At 64.5% G+C, this 24,285-nt stretch overlaps 4 protein-coding genes across 10 annotated transcripts; 3 read left to right on the top strand and 1 right to left on the bottom strand.

Annotated features, from left to right (window-relative positions):
• The first annotated feature begins 4,449 nt into the window (after positions 1 to 4,449).
• On the top strand, positions 4,450 to 10,608 carry KXD1 (KxDL motif containing 1). Of its 2 annotated transcripts, none has more exons than XM_037818053.1 (5): positions 4,450 to 4,505; positions 6,660 to 6,781; positions 7,679 to 7,831; positions 9,431 to 9,477; positions 9,838 to 10,608. In XM_037818053.1, exons 2-5 carry the CDS (start codon positions 6,681 to 6,683, stop codon positions 10,065 to 10,067), a joined length of 531 nt encoding a protein of 176 aa, XP_037673981.1. In that variant the 5' UTR covers positions 4,450 to 4,505; positions 6,660 to 6,680; the 3' UTR covers positions 10,068 to 10,608. The 2 variants fall into 2 exon arrangements, with proteins under 2 accessions (XP_037673981.1, XP_037673982.1); XM_037818054.1 differs by lacking the exon at positions 4,450 to 4,505 and adding an exon at positions 4,591 to 5,025.
• Positions 10,609 to 11,261: 653 nt separating this feature from the next.
• Positions 11,262 to 12,985, top strand: UBA52 (ubiquitin A-52 residue ribosomal protein fusion product 1). 2 transcript variants are annotated; one of them, XM_037818057.1, is made up of 5 exons: positions 11,262 to 11,337; positions 11,885 to 11,995; positions 12,180 to 12,266; positions 12,602 to 12,704; positions 12,787 to 12,985. In XM_037818057.1, the coding sequence occupies exons 2-5, from the start codon at positions 11,893 to 11,895 to the stop codon at positions 12,878 to 12,880; spliced, it is 387 nt and encodes a 128-aa protein (XP_037673985.1). In that variant the 5' UTR covers positions 11,262 to 11,337; positions 11,885 to 11,892; the 3' UTR covers positions 12,881 to 12,985. The 2 variants fall into 2 exon arrangements, with proteins under 2 accessions (XP_037673985.1, XP_037673986.1); XM_037818058.1 differs by having other exon boundaries at positions 11,269 to 11,315.
• Positions 12,986 to 13,774: 789 nt separating this feature from the next.
• On the top strand, positions 13,775 to 15,560 carry REX1BD (required for excision 1-B domain containing). Its single transcript, XM_037818055.1, has 5 exons — positions 13,775 to 13,867; positions 13,961 to 14,043; positions 14,260 to 14,464; positions 14,903 to 14,985; positions 15,348 to 15,560. Exons 1-5 carry the CDS (start codon positions 13,820 to 13,822, stop codon positions 15,418 to 15,420), a joined length of 492 nt encoding a protein of 163 aa, XP_037673983.1. The 5' UTR covers positions 13,775 to 13,819; the 3' UTR covers positions 15,421 to 15,560.
• Positions 15,561 to 15,813: 253 nt separating this feature from the next.
• CRLF1 (cytokine receptor like factor 1) lies at positions 15,814 to 24,117 on the bottom strand. Of its 5 annotated transcripts, none has more exons than XM_037818003.1 (9): positions 24,012 to 24,117; positions 19,792 to 20,073; positions 19,482 to 19,611; positions 19,233 to 19,402; positions 18,449 to 18,606; positions 18,211 to 18,379; positions 16,555 to 16,742; positions 16,428 to 16,475; positions 15,814 to 16,094 (listed from the first exon to the last, which is right to left on the bottom strand). In XM_037818003.1, exons 1-9 carry the CDS (start codon positions 24,115 to 24,117, stop codon positions 16,074 to 16,076), a joined length of 1,272 nt encoding a protein of 423 aa, XP_037673931.1. In that variant the 3' UTR covers positions 15,814 to 16,073. The 5 variants fall into 5 exon arrangements, with proteins under 5 accessions (XP_037673931.1, XP_037673932.1, XP_037673933.1 ...); XM_037818004.1 differs by having other exon boundaries at positions 16,428 to 16,470; XM_037818005.1 differs by having other exon boundaries at positions 16,555 to 16,615.
• Between the last annotated feature and the right edge of the window lie 168 nt (positions 24,118 to 24,285).

The following is a 24,285-nucleotide window of genomic DNA, read 5'->3' as shown; positions in this document are numbered from 1 at the left end:
GGGGGCTCAGGAAGGTCGTCAAGGACGGAAGGGAGGGAGGGAAGGCAGAGGGATGGGGTAGCTGGGGAGGGAATATGGTCCATCCCTGAGCCCAATAATTCAATACACAAGTGATCAATCAGCAAGTATAGAAGACAACTACAACAATAATAAAGTGAATGAGCAGCAAACAAATATAATGGTAACGCTGAAGGACACGCTTTCCCCACGTTGACCTTGGGAAGCAAACTTGCTGATGTCTGGAGGCCGCTACACGTCATGGGCTGGGACAGAGCTGGAATTGCTGCACCTCCCTGCTGAGCTGAACTTTTATGGCGATGACGTGAACCCCATTATCTCTGGTGTCTTGCCTGAGAGGGGACTTTGACACTCGGACAGCCATGCCTTTTCTAGTTGGGTTCACTTTGAAAGGCCCCGTTCTTTTCCCTCCCACCTTTCTCTAGCCTTACACAGTGCACGTGTCCCTCGTCAGCTGCCTACGGCGGGCTTTGCTTTTTAATCCTGCCTGCCCATCTTTGTCTTTTAACTGAAACATTTGGTGCATTCACATTTAATGGAATTATGGGCTTACTGAGTCTTAAAAATGCCTTCATGTTATGTGTTTTCCTCTGTCCCACTTGCCCTGTGCCCCTTTTATGTCTTCTTTCTTGCCTTCTTTTGGATTGGTCGAATTTGTTTTGATAAGATTCATGATCCTCATCTTGCAGACGGGGAAACCGAGGCATGGAGAGCTTAATTACCTGATTTGAGGACACAGCTGGGAAGGGCGAGAGGGCCAGGCCCGTTCCCCCCACTGGGCTCTCCTTCCAGCCAGGGCAGCCAGCTATTACTCAAAGGATGGTGCAGAGGAGAATTTATCCCGTATCAATGCTATGGAAAAAATAAACTGGGGAAAAGGCAAAATAAATAAAATAAATATTATGATGAAGCTTCCAGCTCCAAACTCGGGCCTCCCCCTCTCGGCTGAGCCAGAATAAGTCAGATGCAACAGCTGGGATGTGGTTCTGGGCCTGGGACAACAAACCTGAAAGACGGACTGCGCTGGGGCCCAAGGATTCTGCTAAGAGGCGGGAGGGGAAGTCGATCTTCCACTTGGGGCAAATGAAAGCGCTTCCCCACCCACGTCCCCACCCCGGGCAGCTGTTGGCAGACCCCACGTTCCCTGCAAGGTCCACCCTCTCCCTTAATACACAAAAGAGGGAAATGTTTTCTTGTCTCCACCCATTGAGCTCAAAATATGAAGGGTTGGCCAGGCCCGTGAGGCCCCCAGCCCTTCCAGGACCCTCGTAAATGTTTCCTGGCCTCCAGAAGCACCCAAGGGACCCATTGGAAAGCTTGGTCTCTCCAGCCCGGGCCTCTTCTGCCGCCGCCTGCAGACAGCCGTGCTTCCGCTTTTCCCGGCAGCCCCCGCCCCCGGCTCCCTCTCCCCACGCCGGCTGCTCCTGGCTCGCTGAGTTCCCTCTCTTAGAGGTCAAGTCCACACTGCGTCCCTTCCCACCATCCCTCAGCCCTGAATGACTCACTGTGCCTAGAAAGCTCCTAAGCCTACCTCAAAACCCCATCCAGAAGTACCTGCCTCCTTGCAGCCGTCCTTACCCCCACAAAGAGACCTTCCTGCCCACTTCTGGGGCTACCCAGCCATGAGTCCCTATCTCAGCCCTGCACTGAACCCCCCAGGGTTGGGGGCTCCTGGGGCCAACTGACTGGCCTCCCCCTCCAGGGTCAGGCAGAGAGAAAGTCCCCTCTTAGATCCCCCGTGTGGTTAGCCTCGCGGTGGGGAGGGGAGTCAGCAGCAAGTTTTATCGAACAATCTTTAAAACTGTCTGTTGAATAAACAAATGAGAATCCTGACTCTTGTTGATTTTTTTTTTGGGGGGGGTACCAAATTAGTTTATTTTAAGGAATGGTACAAAGGAAACAATTTGGTGGATCTCGATAGGTAAACCCAACACACAAGTGATGCCATCCTAAGGCTGAGCTCTCGTCATCATGGTTTCCTGGGCTGTGGCCGAGAAGGACAAGCACCGGGTTCTGTTCAAGCCCCGTCGAAGCGGGAGACCGCGGTGACAATCTGTGACTGTTCAGCGAACTAGTAGAGCCGAGCGTGGAGACTGATGTCACCTACAGTTTATCGAGGACTTAAGAGTGTGCCAAGCCTCGTGGTTTGCATTTTTCCACAGTGATTCTGTAACATCCCCGTGGAGCGGTGCAGATGAGGACATCACAGGTGAAAGGCACCAAGCTGCCAGCCCACGGCCACCCAGCCAGGATGGGCCTGGCAGAGCTGGGATAAGAACTCAGATCACACCTGTTCCGGAGCTATGAAGCTCTTCCACGTACCCAAAGATTTATGGACATATCCCCACTCTTTCAACAGCCTTCAGCGGTGGACACCATAATGGCCCTAACCCAGAGAGTCAGAATGGACACACGACGGGCAAGCCTCACATACTCGGTAATGAGTAAGAATTCATTGCAACTGTTATTGCGCAATGACTATTTGCCAGGTTTGGTTCATGCATTTAACATGGATGACCGCCTTTAAAAATACATCTTCATAGCTGTATGCATTCACGGTTTTTAATACAGATACAAGTGGAGGGAGAGAGAAGGAACTAGGAAGGGATGTACGCATGGTTTAGTATATGCACATCTATTTTCCAGCTCTGACAGCTGAGACGCCCTAGAAGCAACGACACCCCAGGGGCAAGGAGCACATCCAAGGCCCAGATCTTCACTTCTAATACTATTCTCCAAGAACAGGAATCAGGCTCTTTGGAGAAATGGCCAATTCGAGGGCTAGTCCAAAGCCTGGAGCATCTTAGAGTGTCAGGAAGCAAGGAAGAGCTGAGAGAGTGACAGGAACATGTCAAAAGGACACAAGAGTTCACCGGAAGAGGCAGCAAAATAAATACAGATACCAATTAATTATAAACCATAGACTAAAATAAATACTCATGGATTCATAGTGATGTAAACAAATAATTGGGGGAGCAGGGACAGCTCTTCCTTACCAAGGAAATTGGATAATTTATATAGAAGCAATGATGGAAGCAGGAAACGACCACCGGGCAAACACGACAGTATTAATTGTTGTCGCTGAGATGCGTGGATGCCTGCCAAAATTAGTGGGGCATTTGCACCTGGCCACACGTTTACCACGGAGAAACTAGCAGACGCTGTTTTTTAAGCAAGGAATCAAGGTCAACATCACCGAAAGAAGATACATCCTCCCACCTCCTCCACTTCCTAAATCAAGGCACTGAGAAGGCTACAAAAATGCACACCAAAAATGCATAACCTCAATCTAATTATAAGAAAACATGGGGCAAACCCACATGGAGAGACACCAGGCAAAACGACTGACCATTGCTCTCTAAAATTACTAAATTCACAAAACATGGAAGGACTGAGGAACTGCCACTGATTGGAGGGGACCCAGGAGCCCTAGCGAGTCACTGCATCGTGGGATCTGGGATGGCATCCTGGACTAGAAAAAGGGCCACCAGAAGTGTGTCAAGAATTCTTTTAAAAATATCCTGGTAACATACTTTTATCCTAAAATTTGCCCCGTTAACCACAAATACATAATTCCGTGGTGTTAACTGCATATTACACAACGTTATGCTATCATCACTACCATCCACCACCAAAACTTATCCATCACCCCAAACAGACACTCTGTGCTAATTACGCATTAACGCTTCATTGGCTACCCCCACCCTGGCCCCTGGGAACCTGCATTCTGATTTCCGACTATGAACTTGCTTATTCTAATCATTTCATATCAGCATGATCATATAATCTTTGTCCTGTGTCTGGCTTAGTTCACTCAACATGATATCTTCAAAGTTCATCCACATTGTTGCACGCACCAGAACTTCATTCCTTTTTAATGATGAATATCCCATTGGGTGTGTGCTTATTATCCATTCATCTGTTGATGAACACTTGGGTGCTTCCGCCTTTGGGCTATTCTGAGCGGTGCCGCTGAGAACACGGATGAAATGCAGATCCTCAGCCTCTGCTTCCAATACTTTTGAGCATATACCCAGAAGTGGGATTGCCGGGTCACATGGCAAGGCTACAAGAGCAAGGACTTTTGAACTCAGGTGAGGCTGACTCTCGGCCTGGAAACCAAGACCCCCTGGGCCCCGGAGCCCTGAGCGATCCCAGGCTACCGCCTGCCGCTCTCAGACCGCAGGCTCTTCTACCGGAAAAGACCGGCCCCCTTTCGTGCCTCCCCACTTCCGGGCCGCAGTGTACCTCCAGCTAGAAACTGCGCAGGCGCCGGAAGGACCGCCTCATTGGCTCTTCATTGTGACGCATTGCTAACAGCGGCCGCACCGACTCCGCCCCGACCCGCCGATACCATACGCACGCACGCGCCCTGGCCTCGGGGCACGTCGCCGCCCCGCGCGCTCGCACGCATGCACGGTGCGTGGTGACGTCGCGGCGGTGCGGACGCCATCCCGGAAGCGCGAGCGAGGCCGCCAGATGTGCAGGTGCCGCCGCCGCCGCCGGGGCGGGGCCGGGATGGGGCCCAGGGCGCCGGGGCCGGGGCCGCGGGGGACCCGGGCGGGGTCGGGCACGGCCCCCGGGCTGCCGCGGGGCGAGGCGCGCCGCTGGCCACATCTGGATGCTCCTTTTGCGCGCGCGCGGGCCTCAGTTTCCCCGTCCGCGCAGTGGGGGCGCGGGCGGCGCAGGAATCGGGCTCCGTCCAGGCAGTGCCGGGCTTGGGCCTCAGTTTCCCCGTTTTGCAGGGGCGGGGCCTGGGGGGGGGAGGGAGCCCCGCCCCACCCCGCTCGGGGGTTTTCCTGACCTTGGGCCGGAAGTCCGGGCGGCTCTGCCCTGCGACCTGGGTGGCGTGGCGGCGCTTCTCCGCTTTGGGCCGTGAACCTGCGAGCCTCAGTTTCCCCCGGAGACAGTAGTACCCGCCTCGTAGGGGCGATCGGAATTGAATGATGTTCCCTATCAGCCTTTGCTTCTTCTCGTGGGAGCCCGGGAGGAGGGGCAGTCGTTAAGGTGCTGATTCCTGGGCCTCTCCCACGACCGCCGCAGAGTCCCCCGCCCCGAGCCCACCTTTTATCTTCGTTGTTTCTCATCCCTACAGACCTCACTGTGAGAGCCCCGCCCTAACTTAGTCTCATTTTCTGAATGAGAAAACCGAGTCAGAGAGTTGAGGCCACTTTGCTAAGCTCACAGAGCCTCCACCTCCACGTGTTTCCCCCATAAATGTATTCGGAGCCCTGGCTGGATCATTTATGCTCTGTACAGTTAGTCAGGAAAGACTTCCTGGAAGAGGCAGCTGACGTTTGTATGTGCACGCTGGTGCTGTGACCCCTCGGCCCTCACACCTGGCCACCAGAGGCAGGAAAGAGCTTGATTTAAAGTGGACCCAGTCCCCACGGCTCCAGACCCTGCCTCTACCACTAGCTGTGGTTTTGTTACTCCATCCTTTGACCACAAGTGACCTTTTCACACCACGGATAAATATGCTTCTTTGGAAATGTGTACGTGTGTCTGCCTTTGCCCATCAGTAACAGATGTTCTTTAGCCTCTGTGGTGTTTTGGAAAAAATATATATTAGTTGTAACATCTGCAAATGAGGTGTTGACACAGAAAGAAAATTCCTCTTTCTGTTTTCCTTGGAAAAAAGTCAGAAGTCTGGCACAGGTTGCTGTAGGGAGCAGCTGGGCTGCCATAGTGTCTACTGAATACCTGTTTGGATTCTCACCTTTGTGGAACCCATGGGGCCGAGGGCTTGGGTGCTTGTGACCTCTAGGCCCACTGGCCACGTGGTGATAGGTCAAGTTTTCAGCCTCTCTCAGCTTCAGTTTTGTCATCTGTAAATAAGGATGACAGCTCTCAGGGTGTGACTTTGGTGCCATGCTTGGCATTCAGCAGGTGCTCAATAAATGAGAGGGTAAAGGGCTCTGAAGCGTGTGGTCTTAACCAGTGGCAGATGGCCCTGTCTGTTGGCCGTTACGTGTGTGGGCCCCAGAGCCAAGCTGAGTCAGGATTCCGGGCTGTTCCCAAACCCCCGGGAGGGTTGGGGCTGAAGCTGTTGCCCTTCCTGTCCTGGGGTCTGGGAAGCCCCCAGCAGCCACGACGATGCCGGGGAAGCAGGGAGCCGCACAGCCTGGCTGCCGGTGTCTGAAATGCTTGGCTTTCACTTGCTAATAAAAGTCCAGCGTCAGAGCTGAGTTCTGGGGAGCACAGTGAGCCGGGTTCTGGGCGGGTGCTGGAGGTGAAGGGAACAGGATGGATGTGGGTCTGTCCTCTTGGAGCTGCCCCGGAGGTGGGGGCAACAGAACAACAGGGCAGCTCCTGAGACTCAAACGTGGCGAAGTGACAAGTGGGGCCAGATCCAGTGGCCCTATGGGACTTCTTGGGCAAGCAGACAATGGGGGAGACTGATGATTCAAGGGGGCCCCCTTGAAGGGGGTTGGGTCTGGATGAAGTTCCCTTCACAGGACCAGGGAGCAGGACTCAGAACATGTCTTTTTGGGGGACCCAGTTCAGCCCAAAGCAGCCTCCTGTAGTTCTCCTGACACCCCAGATTCCCGACAGAGAGCTGAGGCTTGGGGGCCTGACGCTAGGCCCTGCCTCCCCCGGGGCCGGGCACAGACCAGAGCCTGTCTTCTCGCCCGCACCAGGCAGCGAAGGCCGAGCGAGAGATGGACCCCCCGGACTCAGCCTCAAGGGTCTTCTGCAGCCGCATCCTGAACATGGTGGATGCCGACGACGTTAACGCCATCATTCAGGCCCAGAAGAACATGTGAGTGGCGGGCGGGCGGGCGCTGCGGGCCTGGGAGCGGGGAGGAGCCCCCCTGCTCCTGCCCCTGCCCCAGGCCCAGGCCGGGGATAAAATGAAGGAAATGAGCAAATCTGCCTGGCTGGCTCCAAGGCGAACTCCTCACGGGCCGGGAGGCGAGGCCTTGGTGCAGGAAGCAGCGCTGGGGAAGGGTTTGCAGCTGTGGACGGCTTGGCGTGGGCTGCGGAGGTTCTTGTCCCAAGGCCTGGGGTGGGGAGAGCTGGGGGACAGCAGTGGGCCCCAGGGGGGTCTGAGGGAGCAGGGAAAGCCAGTGGGCTGATTTCCTGTGTGTGGGGGTCTCTTGGAGGGGCTGTGAACGCCCCCTGCTCCCGGGGACCCAGCACCCTAGTCCTGGAGAAGGGCAGACACCATCTTTAAGCCAGAGGCCCTCCCCACCCTCCACGCAGGACAAAGCACAGAGGTGATCCCTTAGTGTTACTCCCACCCCGTGACAGGGTGTTGATGTGCCAGATCCTAGAAATATCCTTCTCAGCTAGTTCTTTAGGTCAAATTCCAGCGTGACCCTCGGAACTCTTAGACTACGGAGACAAAACCAAATACCCCATCCCCACCCCAGCCCTATGGGGTCCGGACTGTGCCAGAAGGAAGGACCTGGGTTTGGGGGAGTCGAGAGAGGGAGTGAAGAGTATGCTTGAGGGAGCAGGTGATGAAGGCAACAGGAGAAGGACATGCTTGAGTAGGGTTCTGAAGGATGAATAGGAGTTTGGGTGCAAAGGTCATAGCGCAGGAGAGGGCTTAGCGGGTCAGCTCCGGATGTGTGGACTGCCCAGTGGGGCCAGGGCCGGATGGGGCAGGTCCCGGGGTTGGTTGGAGGAGCTCACGCCCGCCCCCCGCCGCCAGGCTTGACCGCTTCGAGAAGACCAACGAGATGCTGCTCAACTTCAACAACCTGTCGAGCGCCCGCCTGCAGCAGATGAACGAGCGCTTTCTGCACCACACCAGAACCCTCGTGGAGATGAAGCGGGACCTGGACAGCATCTTCCGCAGGATCCGGTGGGTGCCTTGCCCCCAGCGCAGCCCCGCCCCTGCCGGCCAGTCTCCACCTGCCGCGCCTCCCGGCAACTCACCCGGCCAGAGCCTCCAAGGTCCCGCCCACCAGCCCCGCCCCTCCCCTCCCGTCCAGGCTCCACCTGTCCGGGCCCGTCCCGCCCCAGCAACTCAGCCCCCAGGAGCCTCCAAGGCCCCGCCCACCATCCCCGCCCAGTCCCTCCCGGCCCCGCCCTGCCCCAGCAACTCAACCCTGCCAGAGCACCCAAGGCCCAGCCCACCAGCCCCGCCCCAGGCTCCACTTGCCCCGCCCAGTCCCTCCCGGCCCCGCCCCGCCCCAGCAACTCAGCCCTGCCACAGCCTTCAAGGCCCTGCCCACCAGCTCAGCCCCACCCCTCCCACCTGGCCCCGCCCCAGTAACAGCCCCTCCAGTCCAGTCCCCTCCTGCCCCACCCAGCGTGGCCCCGCCCAGTCCTTCCCGGCCCTCCCGCCCCTGCACCTGGGTGCGTTTCGGGCTGTCCCCAGCGAGCGCCGCCCACTCCAGGTGACAGATCCCACCAGTTCCTTTACGCTCGCCTCCGGAGAGCCTTGAGGTAGCATCGGAGAGAGTCTAGGACTTGGGATTTTGGATTTCAATTTTCTTTATTTTTCAAAAACTGTAATAGAACATGGGATCCCGATACAAAAGAGCAGACAGCTGTTCTCCCGCCCCCGCACCCCACCCAGGGCCCCTGGCAGCCTCCGTGGGTCCTTGCAGAGGCTGCCGGCCCGGGCACAGCAGAGGCCCCCGGGCTGCCACGCACTGGCCATAGGGCTAGAGAGGCTCCGGTCACCCGGAGTCCCCTCTGCTGCTGCCACCCCTAGTCGCTGCTGGGGTATTTCCCCCATGTCAGCTGCACCCCCAGCCATGGGGGTCCCAGGGGCCACAGAGCTCAGGAAAACCTGTCTTGTGGTGCCAGCCCTGTGCAGCGTCAAGAGAGGGGCCCCTTCTAAGGCCCCACCTTTCCGCGGCCCAGCAGCTGGCTCGAGTGAGGCGGGCAGCCTGCCGGGGCGCCCTGGCGACTTAAGGGGGAAGCAGCACCGTGAGTGGCTCTGTCAGGTGGGAGGAGAAGGCCCGTGGGCCAAATGCTGAACCCCCCTCGGTCCTTCTTTGTAACCAATGAGGCTTCGACTTTGGGGGAACTAAGGAACCCCTGGTTCAAAGCAGGAAGGAAGGACTCTCCTGTGAGCTCCAGTAAGGAGCAAGGGCTCTGGCTATACGTCCTCTGGCCCTGCACCCTGTCCCGCTGGTGCCCACCAGGCCCCAGCCCACAGGGAGTCCCCGGCCCGGAGAGGAAGAGCTGGACCCTGACAGCCCCAGCCATGGATGATGGGGTGCAGCCAGGGGCGCTTGGAGGAGTGATTGCCGGGGTTGGGGTGGGGGGAGCTGCTGGGGAGTTTCTAGGTCAAGGACCCAGGTGGCCCCCAGGTACCCGCTGAGGCAGTGTGAAGCCACGTGAAGCTAGATGGTGGAGCCCACCCTGGGGTGAGACGGGCTGGGGGTACAGAGGGGCAGGCAGCCAGGACCCCAGGCCACAGCAGGCCCGTGTGCTTCTCGCCCCACAGGACGCTGAAGGCGAAACTGGCCAGGCAACACCCCGAGGCCTTCAGCCGTAAGTGTCACTGGGGTCCCTGTGCCCGCCAGGCCAGGGCAGATCCTGGGAGGCCACCTTGGGGGCCCTTGTTAAGTCCAGGCCCTGGGGGGTGGTTGAGGGAGACCCAGGCCGGAGTCAGGGGTCATCCCTCACCCCAGCCTGCACTCCTGTGGGCATAGGCTTTTATCTGCAGCCTGCCCCAAGGGCAACGTGGGGCCATGGGCAGGAAGAGATGGATGCAGGACCCTGACTCCAGAGCTCCTGCAGAGATCGGCATGCTGCGTGGTCACCCAGGGGCAGCCCCACGGTAGGGGGAGCTGGCCAGGCTGCCCCAGCATCTGAGCTACCTCCTGGGTCTCTGCCTTACCCCCTTTCCAGACATCCCTGAGGCTTCCCTCCTGGAGGATGAGGATGAGGACCCCATCCCCCCCAGCACCACCACCACCATCGCCACCTCGGAGCAGAGCACAGGCTCCTGCGACACCAGCCCCGGCCTTGTCTCGCCGCCCCCCAGCCCGGGCTTCGAGGACCTGTCCCATGTCAGGCCCGGCTCCCCGGTCGTCAATGGCCGCAGCCAGACGGACGACGAGGGCACGCCGGGCGAGTAGCCCTGTTCCCTGGGCTCCAGGGGTCCCAGGGCCGTGGGGAGCCCCATCTCTCCTGAGTCAGCTTTCCGGGGTCCTTCGCCCCAGGGATGCACCCTACCCAGCTGGCATTGGGCCGGGTTGAAGGAGCTTTTCTAGACCCGGGGCCTGAGGTCTGTCTTGAACAGAACTAAGGAGGGGAGCAAAGCCGGACGCCCCTGGCCCCAGGCCGGGCCCCCCTTGAGGCAGAGAGCTGCTGCTCACCTCAGTTCACCCCAGCCTGATCCCCACCCCGCTGACTCTACTCTCCCTTCCGCTTCCTCTGCTGAGAGCATGGACGACCTCCAGCCGACATCAATGGGGGTTTCTGAGACAGGAGTCTCTCCAGGGAGGCTGGCCAGCCCCGGCCCGAGCCTGACACAGGCCATGGGTCTCCGAGGGGAGGCACAGACCCCGAGGCCCCAGGGGCCCCCTCAGAAAACAGTTGAGCGGATTATTTTTGCACCCGATGTTTACAAATGCTGCTGGGAAGTTACCAATAAAGAGTCTGTTACTAAAAAGGGAACTGCATGCCTGGCAGTGGCTTCCTTGGATCTGGGGCACTGGGGGTCTCTGCGGCCAGGGGGTGCAGGTACAGGTGCCACCAGTCTCGGGAGATGGCTGCCATGGGTGGGAGGCTCTGGTGAAGGGGTCCCCAGCGGTGACAGCCACGATGGCCCAATTCCCAGCTCCTCCTGGGCTTCCCTCCCTCCCTCCCTCTCCACTGCCCGGCTGTGGGTCCAGGCGCCCCTCATGCCTGACCCCCAGGCTGGGTCCCCGTCCCCGCTAAGCCGAGAGCACAGTGCCCTCCTGCACGGCCCCGAGGGAGGGTGTCATTAAGAGCATCTCGCAGGCGCGAGGGCGTCCCCACCCCTTCCCCGGGTCCCCCTGACGCCGACCCCCGGGCCCGCGGAGCTCTGCCCCGAGCCTTGTGTCCGGCCTCCCGCTCCGCCGTCCTGGCTCCCCCAGCCACCGCGGCATCCGCCACCGTGCGGCCGCCTCCCACGTGACCCTGCGGGGCGGGGCCCGCTCCAGGAAGCGAGTGCCCGCCCACACCCGGCGCGGCTTCGCTCGCCAGCACCCAACATGGCGGCGGGGCTGGGGGCGGGGCCCGGCGCTTGGCGCGGATTGTGACGCAGGCGCCCGGCCTGCTCGGTGCGCAGGCGCTCTCGGGACGACTCGGCGGTTTCCGGTTCCGCCGCCCTCTTTCTTGTCAAGCAGGCGGCCGAGAGGGTTGGTGGCGGCGGCCGTGCGGGTTCGCGCCGGGCCGGGGTCTTTTGGGGGCCGCGGGGGGCCGGGCGGGGCCGCGAGAGACGGAAGGGGTTGGGGAAGGCGCCTGCCCGCGCCGCGCCCCCGAGCACGCCCCCACGAGTCCTGGGGGCTAATGGGGCGGCGCCGAGTTGGGGGGCGCAGGAGGGGGGTCGCTTCCGGGCCCCGCGCCGAGCCCGTGAGCCGCGCGAGGTCCCCCGGGCCGGGTCTCCGAACCCGCCTCGTTTGCTCGGCGGGGCCGGTGGAGCGCGCGGGTCTCAGTGGCGCGTCGAGAGCCCCCGACACGTGGGTGGCAGGGGCAAGTGGGGGGACGCACCGGTGGCGGGGGCATCCCCCCAAGCCGGCGGGAGGTGCTGGCTGCGGGGCCCGAGCGGACCCGGCCCCCGTGGGCTCGCTCAACGCTGGGGGCTGTAGGAGTAAGGTCGGTAAAGCGCCATTGCTTAGAGGGCCGCGGGCCAGGGCGGGTGAGAAGGTGATGGCGGCGGCCCCGGCTGGGTCTGTGCCAGCTGACCCCGTGCTGCCCCCCCCCGCAGACGCAGAGATGCAGATCTTCGTGAAGACCCTGACTGGCAAGACCATCACCCTCGAGGTCGAGCCCAGCGACACCATCGAGAATGTCAAGGCCAAGATCCAAGACAAGGAGGGTGAGCTTGGGGCGGCTGCCCTGCATGGAGCGGACGTGGGCACAGGCGGGCCTCGGCTCCGTGACGGCGGGAGGAAGGCTTGTCCTGTCCGTGCCTTGGTTTCCCCTTGGCTGAGTTGGAGAAGGAGCTACCAGGATGTGGCTGACACTCAGCAGCGCCCCTGAGCTTTCCTCTCTCCCCAAAGGCATCCCGCCTGACCAGCAGCGGCTGATTTTTGCGGGCAAGCAGCTAGAGGATGGCCGCACGCTCTCGGACTACAACATCCAGAAGGGTACCAACGGGGGGAGTTGGAACAGAGCAACCTTTGACCCTGGGAGGGGACTTCATGTGATGGGGGAGGGACCCAGAGTTCAGTCTCCATCACTATGGCCCAGCAGCAGTGCCGTCCTATGTTTTTCACTGTAGGACTTCGTTTCGTTTAAAACCATGACAAGGGACGCTTGTCGCTGCTATAAAGGAAACCAGAGTGTCATCTCAGTAACGAGGCTTAAATAACTTACCGGCACTGATCAGATGTTCACTTGGGTTTCGGGAAACTCAGATGGACACGGTGAGTGGGGTGTGTCGGCCCCAGGCTCACTGGTCTCCCGTCCCTCCCACCCGCAGAGTCCACCCTGCACCTGGTGCTCCGTCTCCGGGGTGGCATCATCGAGCCATCCCTCCGCCAGCTCGCCCAGAAGTACAACTGTGACAAGATGATCTGCCGCAAGTACGCCCTGGGCCCTGGGCACGGGGTGGGGGGCCAGGCGGGTGGGGGGCGGTGCCCTCACAGCCCCTGCTGCCCTCTCCAGGTGTTACGCTCGCCTGCACCCTCGCGCCGTCAACTGCCGTAAGAAGAAGTGCGGCCACACCAACAACCTGCGCCCCAAGAAGAAGGTCAAATAAGGACCCCTTGTCGTGGCTCCTTGGCCTCCGGCACACGACCACCTTCCCCAGCCCTGTGGCTCTGAGACCTCAATAAAGTTTCCCTTTGGTCAACTGAAGCAGGAACTGGTGTCCACGTGGCTGGTCTGTCGGAGGGCGGTGGCCCCAGAGTGGGGGCTCTGCTGCGGATGCCCCTGTCTCAATTCTTCCCCTTCTGGAAGGCCAGGGGTGACCCTGCCATCCCCTCTGGTGGTTTTGTCAGTTCTGTTCTGGGCTGTACATAAGCCTAGTCAACCTCAGCCGGAATGGGGAATGGGGACCCCAGGCCAGGAGTGGGGGATCTGGCCAGACTCTGGTGCAGGTGGGCAGGCAGACAGGTAAGGGCCCACCTGAGACAACTCGAGGCTCTGGGTTCTGCCAGCGCAGCCAGGCTTTCCAGTAACCCTCAGGCACCACGGGGTTGGCCCCTCAAGGCCCCCACCACCCACTTTCTAGTCGGCCTTTTACTGAGGCCCACTGATGCCCGGGAACAGCCCAGACCCCTCCCCAGCTGCGCCACAGCTCTCCATTCACATCACTCCCCCCTCTCCACACGGGGGCTGCAGTCCCAGGAGGCTGCCACAGGGCACGCGCAGGGCCCCGCTCCAGGGGGGGGCGCTCCTCGGGCTGTGCTTCCTGCCCAGCCTCCAGCCCCCGGGCCTTTGCACAGGCTGTTGAGGGCGCTGCCAGGGCTCCGTGGCTCTAGACCCACGTCCTGTGACAGCCGGTGGACGGAAACGGGAGGGCGCCGAGTGCGCGAGGCGACGGTCGAGGGTGGCAGCCCCGCGCGCAAGTCTCCACTCAGTGACCGGCGCGCCGGAGTCGGGGGCGCCCCGCACGGGGCTCGGGGTCCTCCGCGCCTACAGGGGGCGCCGCGCGGGCGCAGCAGCCTCCTCCGGGGCGGGCCCGGGCCGCGCAGTCATGATCGGCGCCGACCCCGCGGGCAGCGAGGAGCCGGCGTGGCCCTGGGTGAGCGCGGGCGCGAGGGCGCGCGGGCGCGCGGGGCGGGCGGGCCGGGGCGGCGGCGGCCGCTTCATGCCCGCGCCGTCCCCTCGCCCGCAGAAGGAAGCCTCGCTCCAGGCGCTGGTGCAGCGCGTCCACGAGTTACAGGCTGAACGCGCGCGGACCTTCCGCCGGCTGGACGAGTGAGTGCGGGGCGCGGGGGTAGCCTCGCCGCCGACGGGGGGCGTGCCCGGGGCTGGGCTGGGGAGGTTCCCAGGGCGCCTCCCCCCAATTCCCGACGCGCCCTCGGCGTCCCGCACTCCCGGGGGCCCTGGAACACCCCCGGGGTCGTGGAGCGCAGGGTGTCAGCGCGCAGGGCCGGGGGCCCCGGAGCCGTCCTCAACGCCCGCCCGCCGCAGAGGCCACCGGCAGTACCTGCGCAGCGGGCCGCCCCACGCCTTCCCCCGCTTCCGCGCCACCGTGCACGAGGTGACCCAGGCCTTCGCCGCCGCCTCGCGGGAGGTGCTGGCCCTGGAGGCCGAGCTGGCCGGGCCGCGCGTGCAGCCGCTGCTCGCCGGCCACCTGCGCCGCCTGCAGCGCCTGGAGCAGACGCACCTGGCCACGGTGAGCGCCGCCGGGGACCCCGGCCCTGCCCTCCCGGCCCCCAACTTCGGCTCTGGGACACGCCCACTGGGGGCCTGCCTCCGCTCCCTCCGGCTGTCCCTGCCATGCGCCCGGCGAAAGGAGGGGGCTCTCCCCCGCCCCCCAAACCATCTTAGGTTTTTGACCGATAGCGCCCCGGTATTCCAAGGCCCCGCCCACTCACCTGGCCGCCAATCCCTGGCCGAGACCACGCAGGGATTCCCAGGCCACGCTCCTTTCCTAGTGACCGGCGTGTTATTGCCCATCCCCTGGCATTCCCAGGTCCGCCCCCGGGGTCCTCTCCCTCCCCCCCAGATCCCTGAAAGTCCCGAGCCCCACCCCTGAGGGCTCCTCAGGGGCCCCCTTCCGTAAGCCACTCGGCCCAGGTGACCCCTCCGCGCTGCCCCTCTCCGCCGCCAGGTGGCCCTGCTGCAGCTCACGGGGACGCCAGAGTGGCTGGAGGCGCAGGAGGACACCCCAGGGCGGCAGGAGCTGAGGACTCAGTGAGTGCTCCCTCCTGCCCAGCTCTGCACTCGCCCCCGGCCCCGTGTGGCCTGGAGGCCGCGGCCGCCTCGGAGCCCTCACCTGGGGGCCCCGGGGGCGCAGAGCCGACGGCCGCGCCCTCCCCGCAGCCTGCCCCGCACACACGCCCCACGCTTGCTACCATCGCTCGGCGCGGGGGAACCCACCCGGCCCGGCCTTTCCTCTCCCCGCCTCCTGCCAGGCCCGGCTCCCCGGCGGGCGCGGCCCGGAGATGGGGCGGCGGGCGGGAGGGCCCGGGGCCCGCCCCAGCCCCCTCGGCAGTGCGGCGGCGGCTAATTCGCCCCAGCTGGCTTTTATTTATCGTTCCCATCCGCTCTTGTAGGGTAATTAAAACCATGGAGGCAATCAGCGACGTTCTCCAGGACCTCAAGTTTGATGCGGAATCTGCCGAGTGATGGCGGCTCCCCGGGGACCCGCCGAGGGAGATGGGAAATGCGGCGGATGGCGGCCAGCCCAGCCCGGGACCGCCAGCTGGCCGGGGTCGCGGCTCGCGGGCCTCCGACCCTCCCCCCGGAATAAAGAGCCCTTCTAGGCAGCGGCTGCAGCGCCTGCGAGTGTGCCCGGGGAGGGGGCCCCCACGGGGTCAGGGACGGTGACTGGAGGACACCCCCTCTCCTCGTTCCAGAAAACTCCCTGGTGTTTTGAATTGTGCCCTCCGAGGAGTTTAGAGAAGCTGAAGTTCTGGGCGATGGTGTTTCCATCCCCAAATTGGGGGCAGGGGGCTCATGCCTCCCCAAACTTCACCACCCCAACGCTGGCTGCTGCCACCCCAAATTCACAATTCAGGATCACAGCACCTAAATAGACTGTTTATTTAAGAAGACTCTCTGGAGGGGTCCCGGGTGGGGGGAGTGATAGGCTCTCCTCTCCCCCCACCACACCAGCGCAGGCGGGGGTTCTGGGCAGCGCAGGCCTTCACTCCCCACGTCCCCCACGCCGGTGGCCCCCCCGCGGCCAGTGCCTTTGTGGCTACCGGCGGGTGCAGAGGTGGACCCGCCTGGGCGTGGCTCACGGGTCTCTAGGCGGGCACGGGGGCGGCCCCAGCTCCTTAGAGCTTATCTGGCAGGACCTGGGGGGCAGAGAGGAAGCCAGGCTCAGCGGGGAGCGTTTCCGCCACGTGACCTTGGGGGGCCGGAGAGGGGCCATTGGTCCTCCCCGTCTTGGTTCCCCAGCGGAGAGGTGGAACTCTGCCCAGCCCTCAAGGCGTGGGTCTGGGGGCAAAATGCCGGCTCCCACGCGCTAACCGCGGGGAGGATCGCTCTCATTCATTCATTCCCGGAACTCGGGAGGGCCGATGCTCTTTTGTGGGCCACAGGCTATTGTCCCTGGCACACAATAGTTGATAAATAAATGCTGATGAAGGAATGAGACCCGGGGGTCACCCCCTCCCCGGCGCCCTTACCTCTCGCCGCGCCCCGTCGGCCCGCGGGCAGGATCCCCTCGTCCTGTGCTTGGAAGGAAGGCGGCGGTGTGGAGGGGCCGCGCCCCCGCTGCGCCCCCCCCAGATCCCCCACCCCCCGCGCTCCTACCTGGTTGCGCGTCTTCTGCGACTTCTGCATCCAGGCCCTCCACTGGTCGTAGAGGCGGAAGCTGAGGTTGGAGCAGTACGCGTGCTTCTTGAGCCAGCCCAGGAACTGCTTGAGCTCGCGCCGCACCGGCCCCGAGCTCGTCTCGCCGCCCCGGGGCTCGCACGCGCTGCCGCCCGGGCCCGGGCGCTCTGGGGGCGGCCGGGGCGCGGCGTCAGGCCGGCCGACAGGGGGCGCGCGCGGGAGGGAGGGGACCCCCTCCGCCCTCCCCGTTCCCCGCGAGCGGGTCCTCCCCGCGGCCCTGCCCCGCGGCCCAGCTGCGCCCCTGGGGAGGCGGGGAGGGGGGCGCAGGGGGGGCAGGGCTCCTCCTCCGCGTCTCCAGGAAGGCAGGATTCCCGCGGCCGCAGCCAGGTGCGAGGGGAAGGGGGGAGAGGAGCAGCCAGGAGGGGGGGACTAAAGGGGGGAAGTGGAGAGGTAGGGGGCAGCGGCCATTCCAGAAGGGGGAAGGGTCAGACGGTGACCAGGCTAGAGTGGGGTACACTGGGGGTCCAGGGGACCTGGGGACGCTGAGCCCAAGACAGGCAGAAAAACAAGGAAATGGAGAGAGGAGGGAAACGGAGAGACAGACAGACAGACACAGAGGGAATTCTGGGAGACGAGGGGGACCCCGAGGGGCGGCCCCCAGGAGCGTCCAGGTGGGACAGCCCGACGGTCAGAGGCTGCAGCCAGCCCCGAGCCAGCGGATAAGGACATCGGCCTCATGTCATAAATAACACCAGGACCCGCTGACAGCCCCTGGCACGCCCCGGCCCCCACCGCCCCCGCAGTCCCCCGAGCTCCCCGCGGACGCAGGGCTGCTGGCTCCCGTGCAAGAAGCGCAGGTGCTGGGCACGCGGAGGCCAAGGCGGGGGCCCCTCCCGCCCCGGACCTGGAGGGGCCCGCGATGGGGGCAGCGGGCCTGGCGGGGGCCCAGGCTGCCCCTCCCTGCCCCTGGACCCCATCTGGCCTCAGTTTCCTCCTGGTCCCCCAGAGCTCGGGTCGCCGGGGGGCCTCGTGGGGCCAGCGGAAGCTCCCAAAGCCGTGGGGAGAACCAGGGAAGGGGGCAGGAACCCGCCTCCTCCTCCTGCTGACCCTTCCAAGGTCTTTAAAGCGCTCCCGTGGGGTGAGACCCAGGCCCTGATCACTCCCACCCCCCCCACCTTGATCAGAAGGGGAAACTGAGGCCAGGGGAGATGCAGCAGCTGACAGGCCTCGGAAGCAGGGGTCTCAGGCTCACTCGTCCTTGGGGGCTGTGACCGGGGTGCAGGGGCACGGGATGGGCCAGAGGGGGTCGGGGCAACTGCCCAAGGCAGGAGAGATGGTGGATGGGCCAGGCCAGCCTCAGCCTGTTCGTCTTCCTGGAAAACTAATTTTGCTAGAGCATGGAGGATACTTGTGCAAAATCTTCCCATTTTTAGGTGTTTGCAAGTAGTTAAAAAAAATTAATGGCAGGCTAAGGAAAACAGACCCAGGGGCCACACCCAGCCCCAGGGCTGCGAGTTTTGAGACCTCAGCTCCACAGGAGGAAACGAGGCCCGTGAGGCCCTGGGCCCCGTCTGGCTGGGGTCCGCTCGCCCCCCCCCCCGCCTGCCATCCCGCGGCCCTGCTGGGGGTGCTCACCGCTGCGGGGTGTGGAGGCAGCCGTGGGGTGGCTCCACTCGCTCCAGATGCCCGCCTTCTTGGACCCGTAGATGCCGAAGGGGTTGCAGCGGACTTGCACGAAGTAGACGGTGCCCGGCTTCAGGCCGGCCAGGCGGCACGAGGTCTGGTTGCTGGCATCGTCCACCACCTGGGTGCAGGGGGCAAGGTCAGCGGGCAGGGGCCGCGGGGGTGGCGGGGGGCGCGGGCGGGCCAGCACCTTCCAGTCCACGCTCTCCTCCACGCGGTAGCGGATCTGGTACTTGGCTTGGAAGAGGAAGTCCTTGAGGGCGGGCGGGGACACCCAGCGCACGCTCAGCTGGTCCTCCAGGCCCCCGACGCGGCTCACGTGCACGTCCGGCGGGGGGTCGGTGGTCACTGCGGAGGGGCGGGGGGCTGGTCACCAGCTCTCCTTGGCCCTGGGTGGCCTCTCCGGCCCCCACGTGGGCCCCACGACATGACCCCAACAGAGGGGAGACTCACATCTAGGTGCCCTCAGGTGACTCTCACCCAGGGCACCGTTTTACAGCCCCGTTTTCAGGGGACCAGATAAGAAGGAAGACATTGTCATGATGATGGTGGTGACAACAGCTAGGCCAGCCCCCCACCGACCCCTCTGGCTTGGTCGCACTTTGGGACGGGGACTGCTGGGGCCCACAGCTTTGTAGGGTGCAGAGGGAACACCGAGGCTTGCAGCTTGGGGACGTGAGGATGGCAAGGGGGGGCTGGGGGGCTGGCCACATGCCCGGAGGGGCCCCCCGAGGCCCGCACAAGGAGCTGAAAGGGTTAAGGTGCAGGCCTGCTCGGGCTGGGAAACACCCTAATTAGATTAGGCCGGGATTCTGCTGCGTTTCCTGCCAGGCTTCCTGGGGCCACGGACCTGGGCGCCCTCCCGGCTCCCCCGGGGCCCCTCCTGCACACCTGGGCGGCCCGGCCAGGTGTTCTCCGCGGGGGGGAGGGCCCGGCTGCTGGGGGGGGCGCAGGACCCCTCCCCGGGGCCTCACCCACGTCCAGGACGTCCAGCGTGAGCACGTCGGAGCGGGCCGAGCCCAGGCGGTTTGTGGCCTCCACCCAGATCTCGTAGGGCGTGAAGAGGGCCAGGTCCCTGGGGATGTGGCAGGAGTGGGGGCCCTCCGTGTGGTACTCCTCGCACGTGTTCTCCTGGCCGTACCACCTGCGGGGTCGCCGGGCCGCATGAGGCTCCCCTGGGCGCCCCCCGGCCCCCCCGGGCTGCGGAGTCCCAGCCCACCCACCTCAGCTTGTACTTGAGGGAGTAGTTGGTGTGCAGGAAGGTGTCACCGTGCGCCCCCGGCATCCAGCGGCACGTCAGGTCCTTCATGTTCTTGGACCAGCAGCTGATGTTGAAGGGCTTCTCGGGGGGCACTGGGGGTGGGGACGGGGGGGGCTGAGCAGCCCTGGCACTGGGGGGGACAGGGAGACCCAGCCCCATCCCCAGAGGCGGGCGGAAGCCTCTGGTGCTGGCAGGGCTCTCCGGGGTCGTCCCCAGCCCCTAGGCCCCTGACTCCCGACCCCAGCCCCCCACGCAGCCCGGGGCCCACTCACGGCCCACATAGAGGCAGGAGCCAGCCAGGATGGTGCCGTCGCGGGCGTGACACACCAGGTTGTCCCCCGACTGCTGCCTGGAGCCGTTGAGGCTGGCCAAGGCGAGGCCCAGCGTGGAGGCGTTGAGCACTGGGGACAGCTCAGGGGGCAGCCGGCGCCCGTTGAGGGTCCAGTACAGCCCCTCGGCCGTGGTCCCCGGCGGGTCGCCATGCACCGAGCACGTGGCCCGCAGGGAGGAGCCGACGAGCAGCGTGGGGTCCTGGGGGCTGATCACAGCCGCGTCTGGGGTCAGAAGGAGCAGTGGTCAGGCAGGGGGTGGGGGCACCCCGAGACCCCCACCCCGCCAGGGCCTGCGGCAGATCCCCCAAGGCTCAGCCAGGCCAAGTAACCAACCCAGGGCTGGTGGCCGCACTGAGACTCAAGCCAGACCCGGCCGACCCCAAAGGGCAGGTCCTTCCAGCCGTTTTTCACTGACTCACTCCAGACTCTATGAGTGGCTGCAAAGCCCCGGCAAAAATGCCCGCTCAGAGCCAAGTGACTCGGGTTTGCTCAGAGTTCTGACGATGAACTTGCCCTTTTCTCCCTTCCTCCCATCTCTTTCTTAGCAGTCAGAAATGCAAGACTGATGAGTTCTCTTTACGACATCTCCAGACCCTCACACATAGTAGGTGTTTCTTTTCAGGGAAAGCACATGATTTCAACCCGGATTTAAACCCAGCTCTGGAGTTCAGCTCTGTGCTGCCACGAGGGCTGAAGGTGGCCATGGGGTGGGGTCCCCAAGCTCTGGGCCCCTCCTTCCCCAGCCAGAGGGACTTGGCCTCATCACTCTTTCCCCCAACTCAGTTTCCCTAATCTACAAAATGGGAGCGCGACACTCTCCGTCCCCAGATGAAATGGGGCTTGAGACTGGGTTGTGGGGGGCAGCCCGGGGGTGATACCCATGCTCGTCACCTGCATCAGCCTCTGGTGGGGGGTTCCAGAGACCAGAGCCTAAGTGGAGCCTGTTTCACATATGGGAAACCAAGGCCCAAAGAAGGGGAAAGGGAGCACTGTTGGGGGTGCTCAAAAGGGGGTGCCACCACAGAAGACACCTGTGGAGCCGCTGAGCCTCAGGTTCCCCGCCTGGAAGTGGGCACTGTCAGGGTACATGCAGTTTCCGGAAGGGAGTGTGGGGTCGAGGGATGAGCCCTTGGGACCCCCGAGCTGAGCTGGCCTGGGTTCGAATGCCCCCAGCTCGCCAGGGGAGCTCGGCTCAATCACTGGGCCCCTCGGAGCGTCTGGGAAGGGCCCCTTCCTCCACCCAGAGCAGTTGCGGGGACTCATTCATTCATTCGTTCATTCATCCCCTCTTGCACGGTGATGACTGAGACCCACAAAACTCCTGCCCTCGTGGGGCTGGGACCCAGGGGAGGGCAGAGGAAAAGAACAAATAAACATCCACCGGGAAAGGGCTGGGGAGGAGGGAGAGGGCACAAGGGCCCGGGGGGCAGGCCGCAGACGGGCCTCTCCGGGGAGGTGGCCTTTGTGGGAAGCTGTCACATGGAGAGAGGGGGTTCCAGAAGCACGAGCCGCTGGTGCCAAGGCGGGGGGCAGAGGTGCCCTGGGGGGTCAGCAGGGGCCCGACCCACGGGGCCGCTGGAGGACCCGGGGAGGGCCTGGGTTTCATCCTGATGCGGCTGCAGTTCCCGGAGGGCTCGGAGCAGGGGCGGGAGGCGGCAGGATTTCCGTGGTGAAGGGATCCCCGGGGGGACGGGGCGAGCCCGGCGCCCCGGATGCCAGCGGGTGAGGTGGGGTGGACATGGCTCCCGGGCAGGCCCTGACGATTTTCCGGGGCAAACTTGGCAGGGAGGCGGCGTCTGGCCAGAGCCTGGGATCGCAGTTGCGTTTGGGGCTTGGCCCAGGGCGCGCCGAGGTCCCGGCGTCCGTGCGAGGGGCCGGCTGCGCAGGCCAGGCCAGGGGGCGGGGGCGGCCGGGGCGGGGGCCGGGGGGCCGCCCGGGAGGTCCCCGGCAGCCAGCCGCCCGCTAATTCGGAATTCCTCCTCGGGCGGGAGCTCGGGCGTGCCAGCTTCCCTGCCCCGGCCCACCCACTGCTTCCTGCCCGCCCCCCCAGCGGGCCTGCCCGGACCCCAGGCGCACTGGCTGCCCTCCTGGGCCCCCCGCCCCCTGCCCACCACCGAGGGCTGCCAAGGAGGGGGCTCTCCGGGATGTCCGGGCTGGGGGGGTGCTGCCCCCAGGGGGCCACGCCCTACTGGCTGGAACTGGGGGGCCCGGCTGCCAGCGCTGCAGCTGCCCTCTGGGGCCCGGGCGGGGAGCAAGCGGAGAGCACAAGGCCGGGCCCCCCAGCTCCGGGGCCATGGTGCCAGCAGCTTGCCCTCCTGTCCTGTTTCTCCTCCATAATCGGAGAAGAACACATTCTACCTAGTGGGGAGATGGACGAAAGGCGCTCGGGGGTGCCAAGGGGAACTACGGGGGCTGCAGACCCGCCCGGCTCTGGGGTCCTGCTAGCTCCCAGCTCCCTCCAGGCCCCCCCCAAACAGCGGCCCGGGGACTTGGGCCGGGGGCAGGCGGGGCAGCTGGGAACAGCCCACTGGGGCCGGGGGCTGGGGGGGACTCGGGCTGGTTTGGGGTTCCTGCTGGAGGTCCCCCACAAAGCAGGTCCTGAGCTGGGTTTTTGGACAGCCCCCCCCATCCCTTTCTCACTGCCTTCCCCGCAGAGCTGGGGCCTTTAAAAGTTTTTTCCCTCTCCTTTTCCCAATCTGCAGAGCCACTGGCGTTATTAAAAAGGAACACCATGTGTTTTAAAAGGGAAAAGTGTGAGATTCTCTGCGAGCCAGCGGGGAGGGAGGGCCGCCTCCATCTCCGGGTCCCCGCAGGGGTCCCCACCTCCGGCCCCAGCGCTTGTACCTGCAGACGCTTTACGACCCACCCCCCCAGCTGGGCAGGTGTTAAGACAACACCTTAAGTAGAAACATATTGTTGAGGTGTGAGCTGCTTTTATTTCATTTCTTCCCCCTCAAAGGGAAAAAAATTAACCCCAAACACCCACACAGCACCAGGGCCTCCCCGGGCCTGGCCTGCTCCCCTAGGGACTGGGAAACAAAGGCTGGCAGTTGGATGGCACCACTCGGTGGAGATTCTGGGCGGACAGGAGCCACCCCTCACCTGCCCCGGGCCTGGGGCACCTGGGAGTACAGGCGGACCCTGCCCCCTTCCTGCCGGGGTTTGGAGCCACGGGGCAGCCTGGGGAATCGGGAATGCCCTGGGTGGGGGTGCCAGGCTCGGCGGCATCGAGTGTGTGCCTGCGACTGCGGGAGTCTGGGCTGGAATGCGCAGCTCTGGGGCGCCAACGTGCATCCAAGGCCGCGCGGGTTGGAGGGCGAGGGTGACGGGCCACGGGCCACGGGCCAGGGACTCTTTTATGTCTCTGGGCGTCTCCCAGAGAGGGTCTGGTGTGGAGACCGAGTTCTGGCAGGGTGTGCGGTGACTGAGGAGCTCACAGCAGGGTGGGGGTTCCCGGGCCCTCTGGGCTCTGGGGTCCTAGTGGCGCTCTGGGCCCCCACCCCAAAGTTGGGCCCGAGGTGCCCGGACTCCTGGCTCCCACTCCCCTGGCGCTCACCCACTCGCTCACAAAGATTTCTCTCTCCGAGGCTCCCCGGCCGGGGACGATCCCGAGAGCCCCGGGTAGCCGGGTCCCGCAGGGGGAGGCGGGCGGCGACGGCCCACAGAGACGCGCGTCCCCGGGGACCCCGGGCCGCGCGCCAGGCGGCCAGAGCGGCCCCCCTCCCGGCCCATCCTGCCTGCGGGGCTCATCCCTCCGTCCGGGGAGGGGGCTCCCTCCGGGCGAGCACTCAGCGCCCCACTGCGTGCGTCCCCCACCCCCCCGCCCTGCAACGGCGCTCGGGGGTCCAGTGGCGCCCGGTCCGCCGATGCCTGCGCCCGACGCGTCCTGGCGCGCAAAGGGAGGGTCCCAGGCCGCGGGACCCCGGGGCCCGACAAGGCGCGCTGGGCCGGGCGGCCCAGGTGAGAAGGCCTCGGGCGCCGAGGCCGGACCCCCGCCCTGGGAGCTGCGGCGCCCCGCAGGTGACGGCGCCCCGAGGGCCACTTCCTTTGTTCCCGGGCCGTCCAGGTGGCGCCCGCGCCCCCTCCCCCCTCACGGCTGCCCCCGGGGTGCCCGCCCCCGGCCCGCGCCGGAAAGGGGGTGCAGGGCGCCGGGTACTCACGGGCTCCCGAGCCGGCTCGCGGCGCCCCCAGGACGCCGAGCAGCAGCAGGAGCAGCGGCGGCGGCCGCGCGGAGGGGGCGGCGGGACCCGGGCGGCCGGTGGGCATGGGGCCGGCGCTGCCGGGGGCGCGCGGCGGGCGGCGGCGGCGCGGGGCGCGGGACGGCGGGGGAAGGCGCGGGCCGGGCCGCCCGCACGTCGCTGGGCGCGGGCGCGGAGGCCGGAGCAAGTCTGAGCAGCCGAATTGACAAGGCGCTAATGCGCCGCTGGCCCCGCC

Source organism: Choloepus didactylus, chromosome 25 (assembly GCF_015220235.1).
Source record: "Choloepus didactylus isolate mChoDid1 chromosome 25, mChoDid1.pri, whole genome shotgun sequence".
NCBI lineage: Eukaryota > Metazoa > Chordata > Mammalia > Pilosa > Megalonychidae > Choloepus > Choloepus didactylus.
The sequence above is the reverse complement of the archived record's forward strand: the minus strand, read 5'-3'. Positions and strand labels throughout refer to the sequence as shown.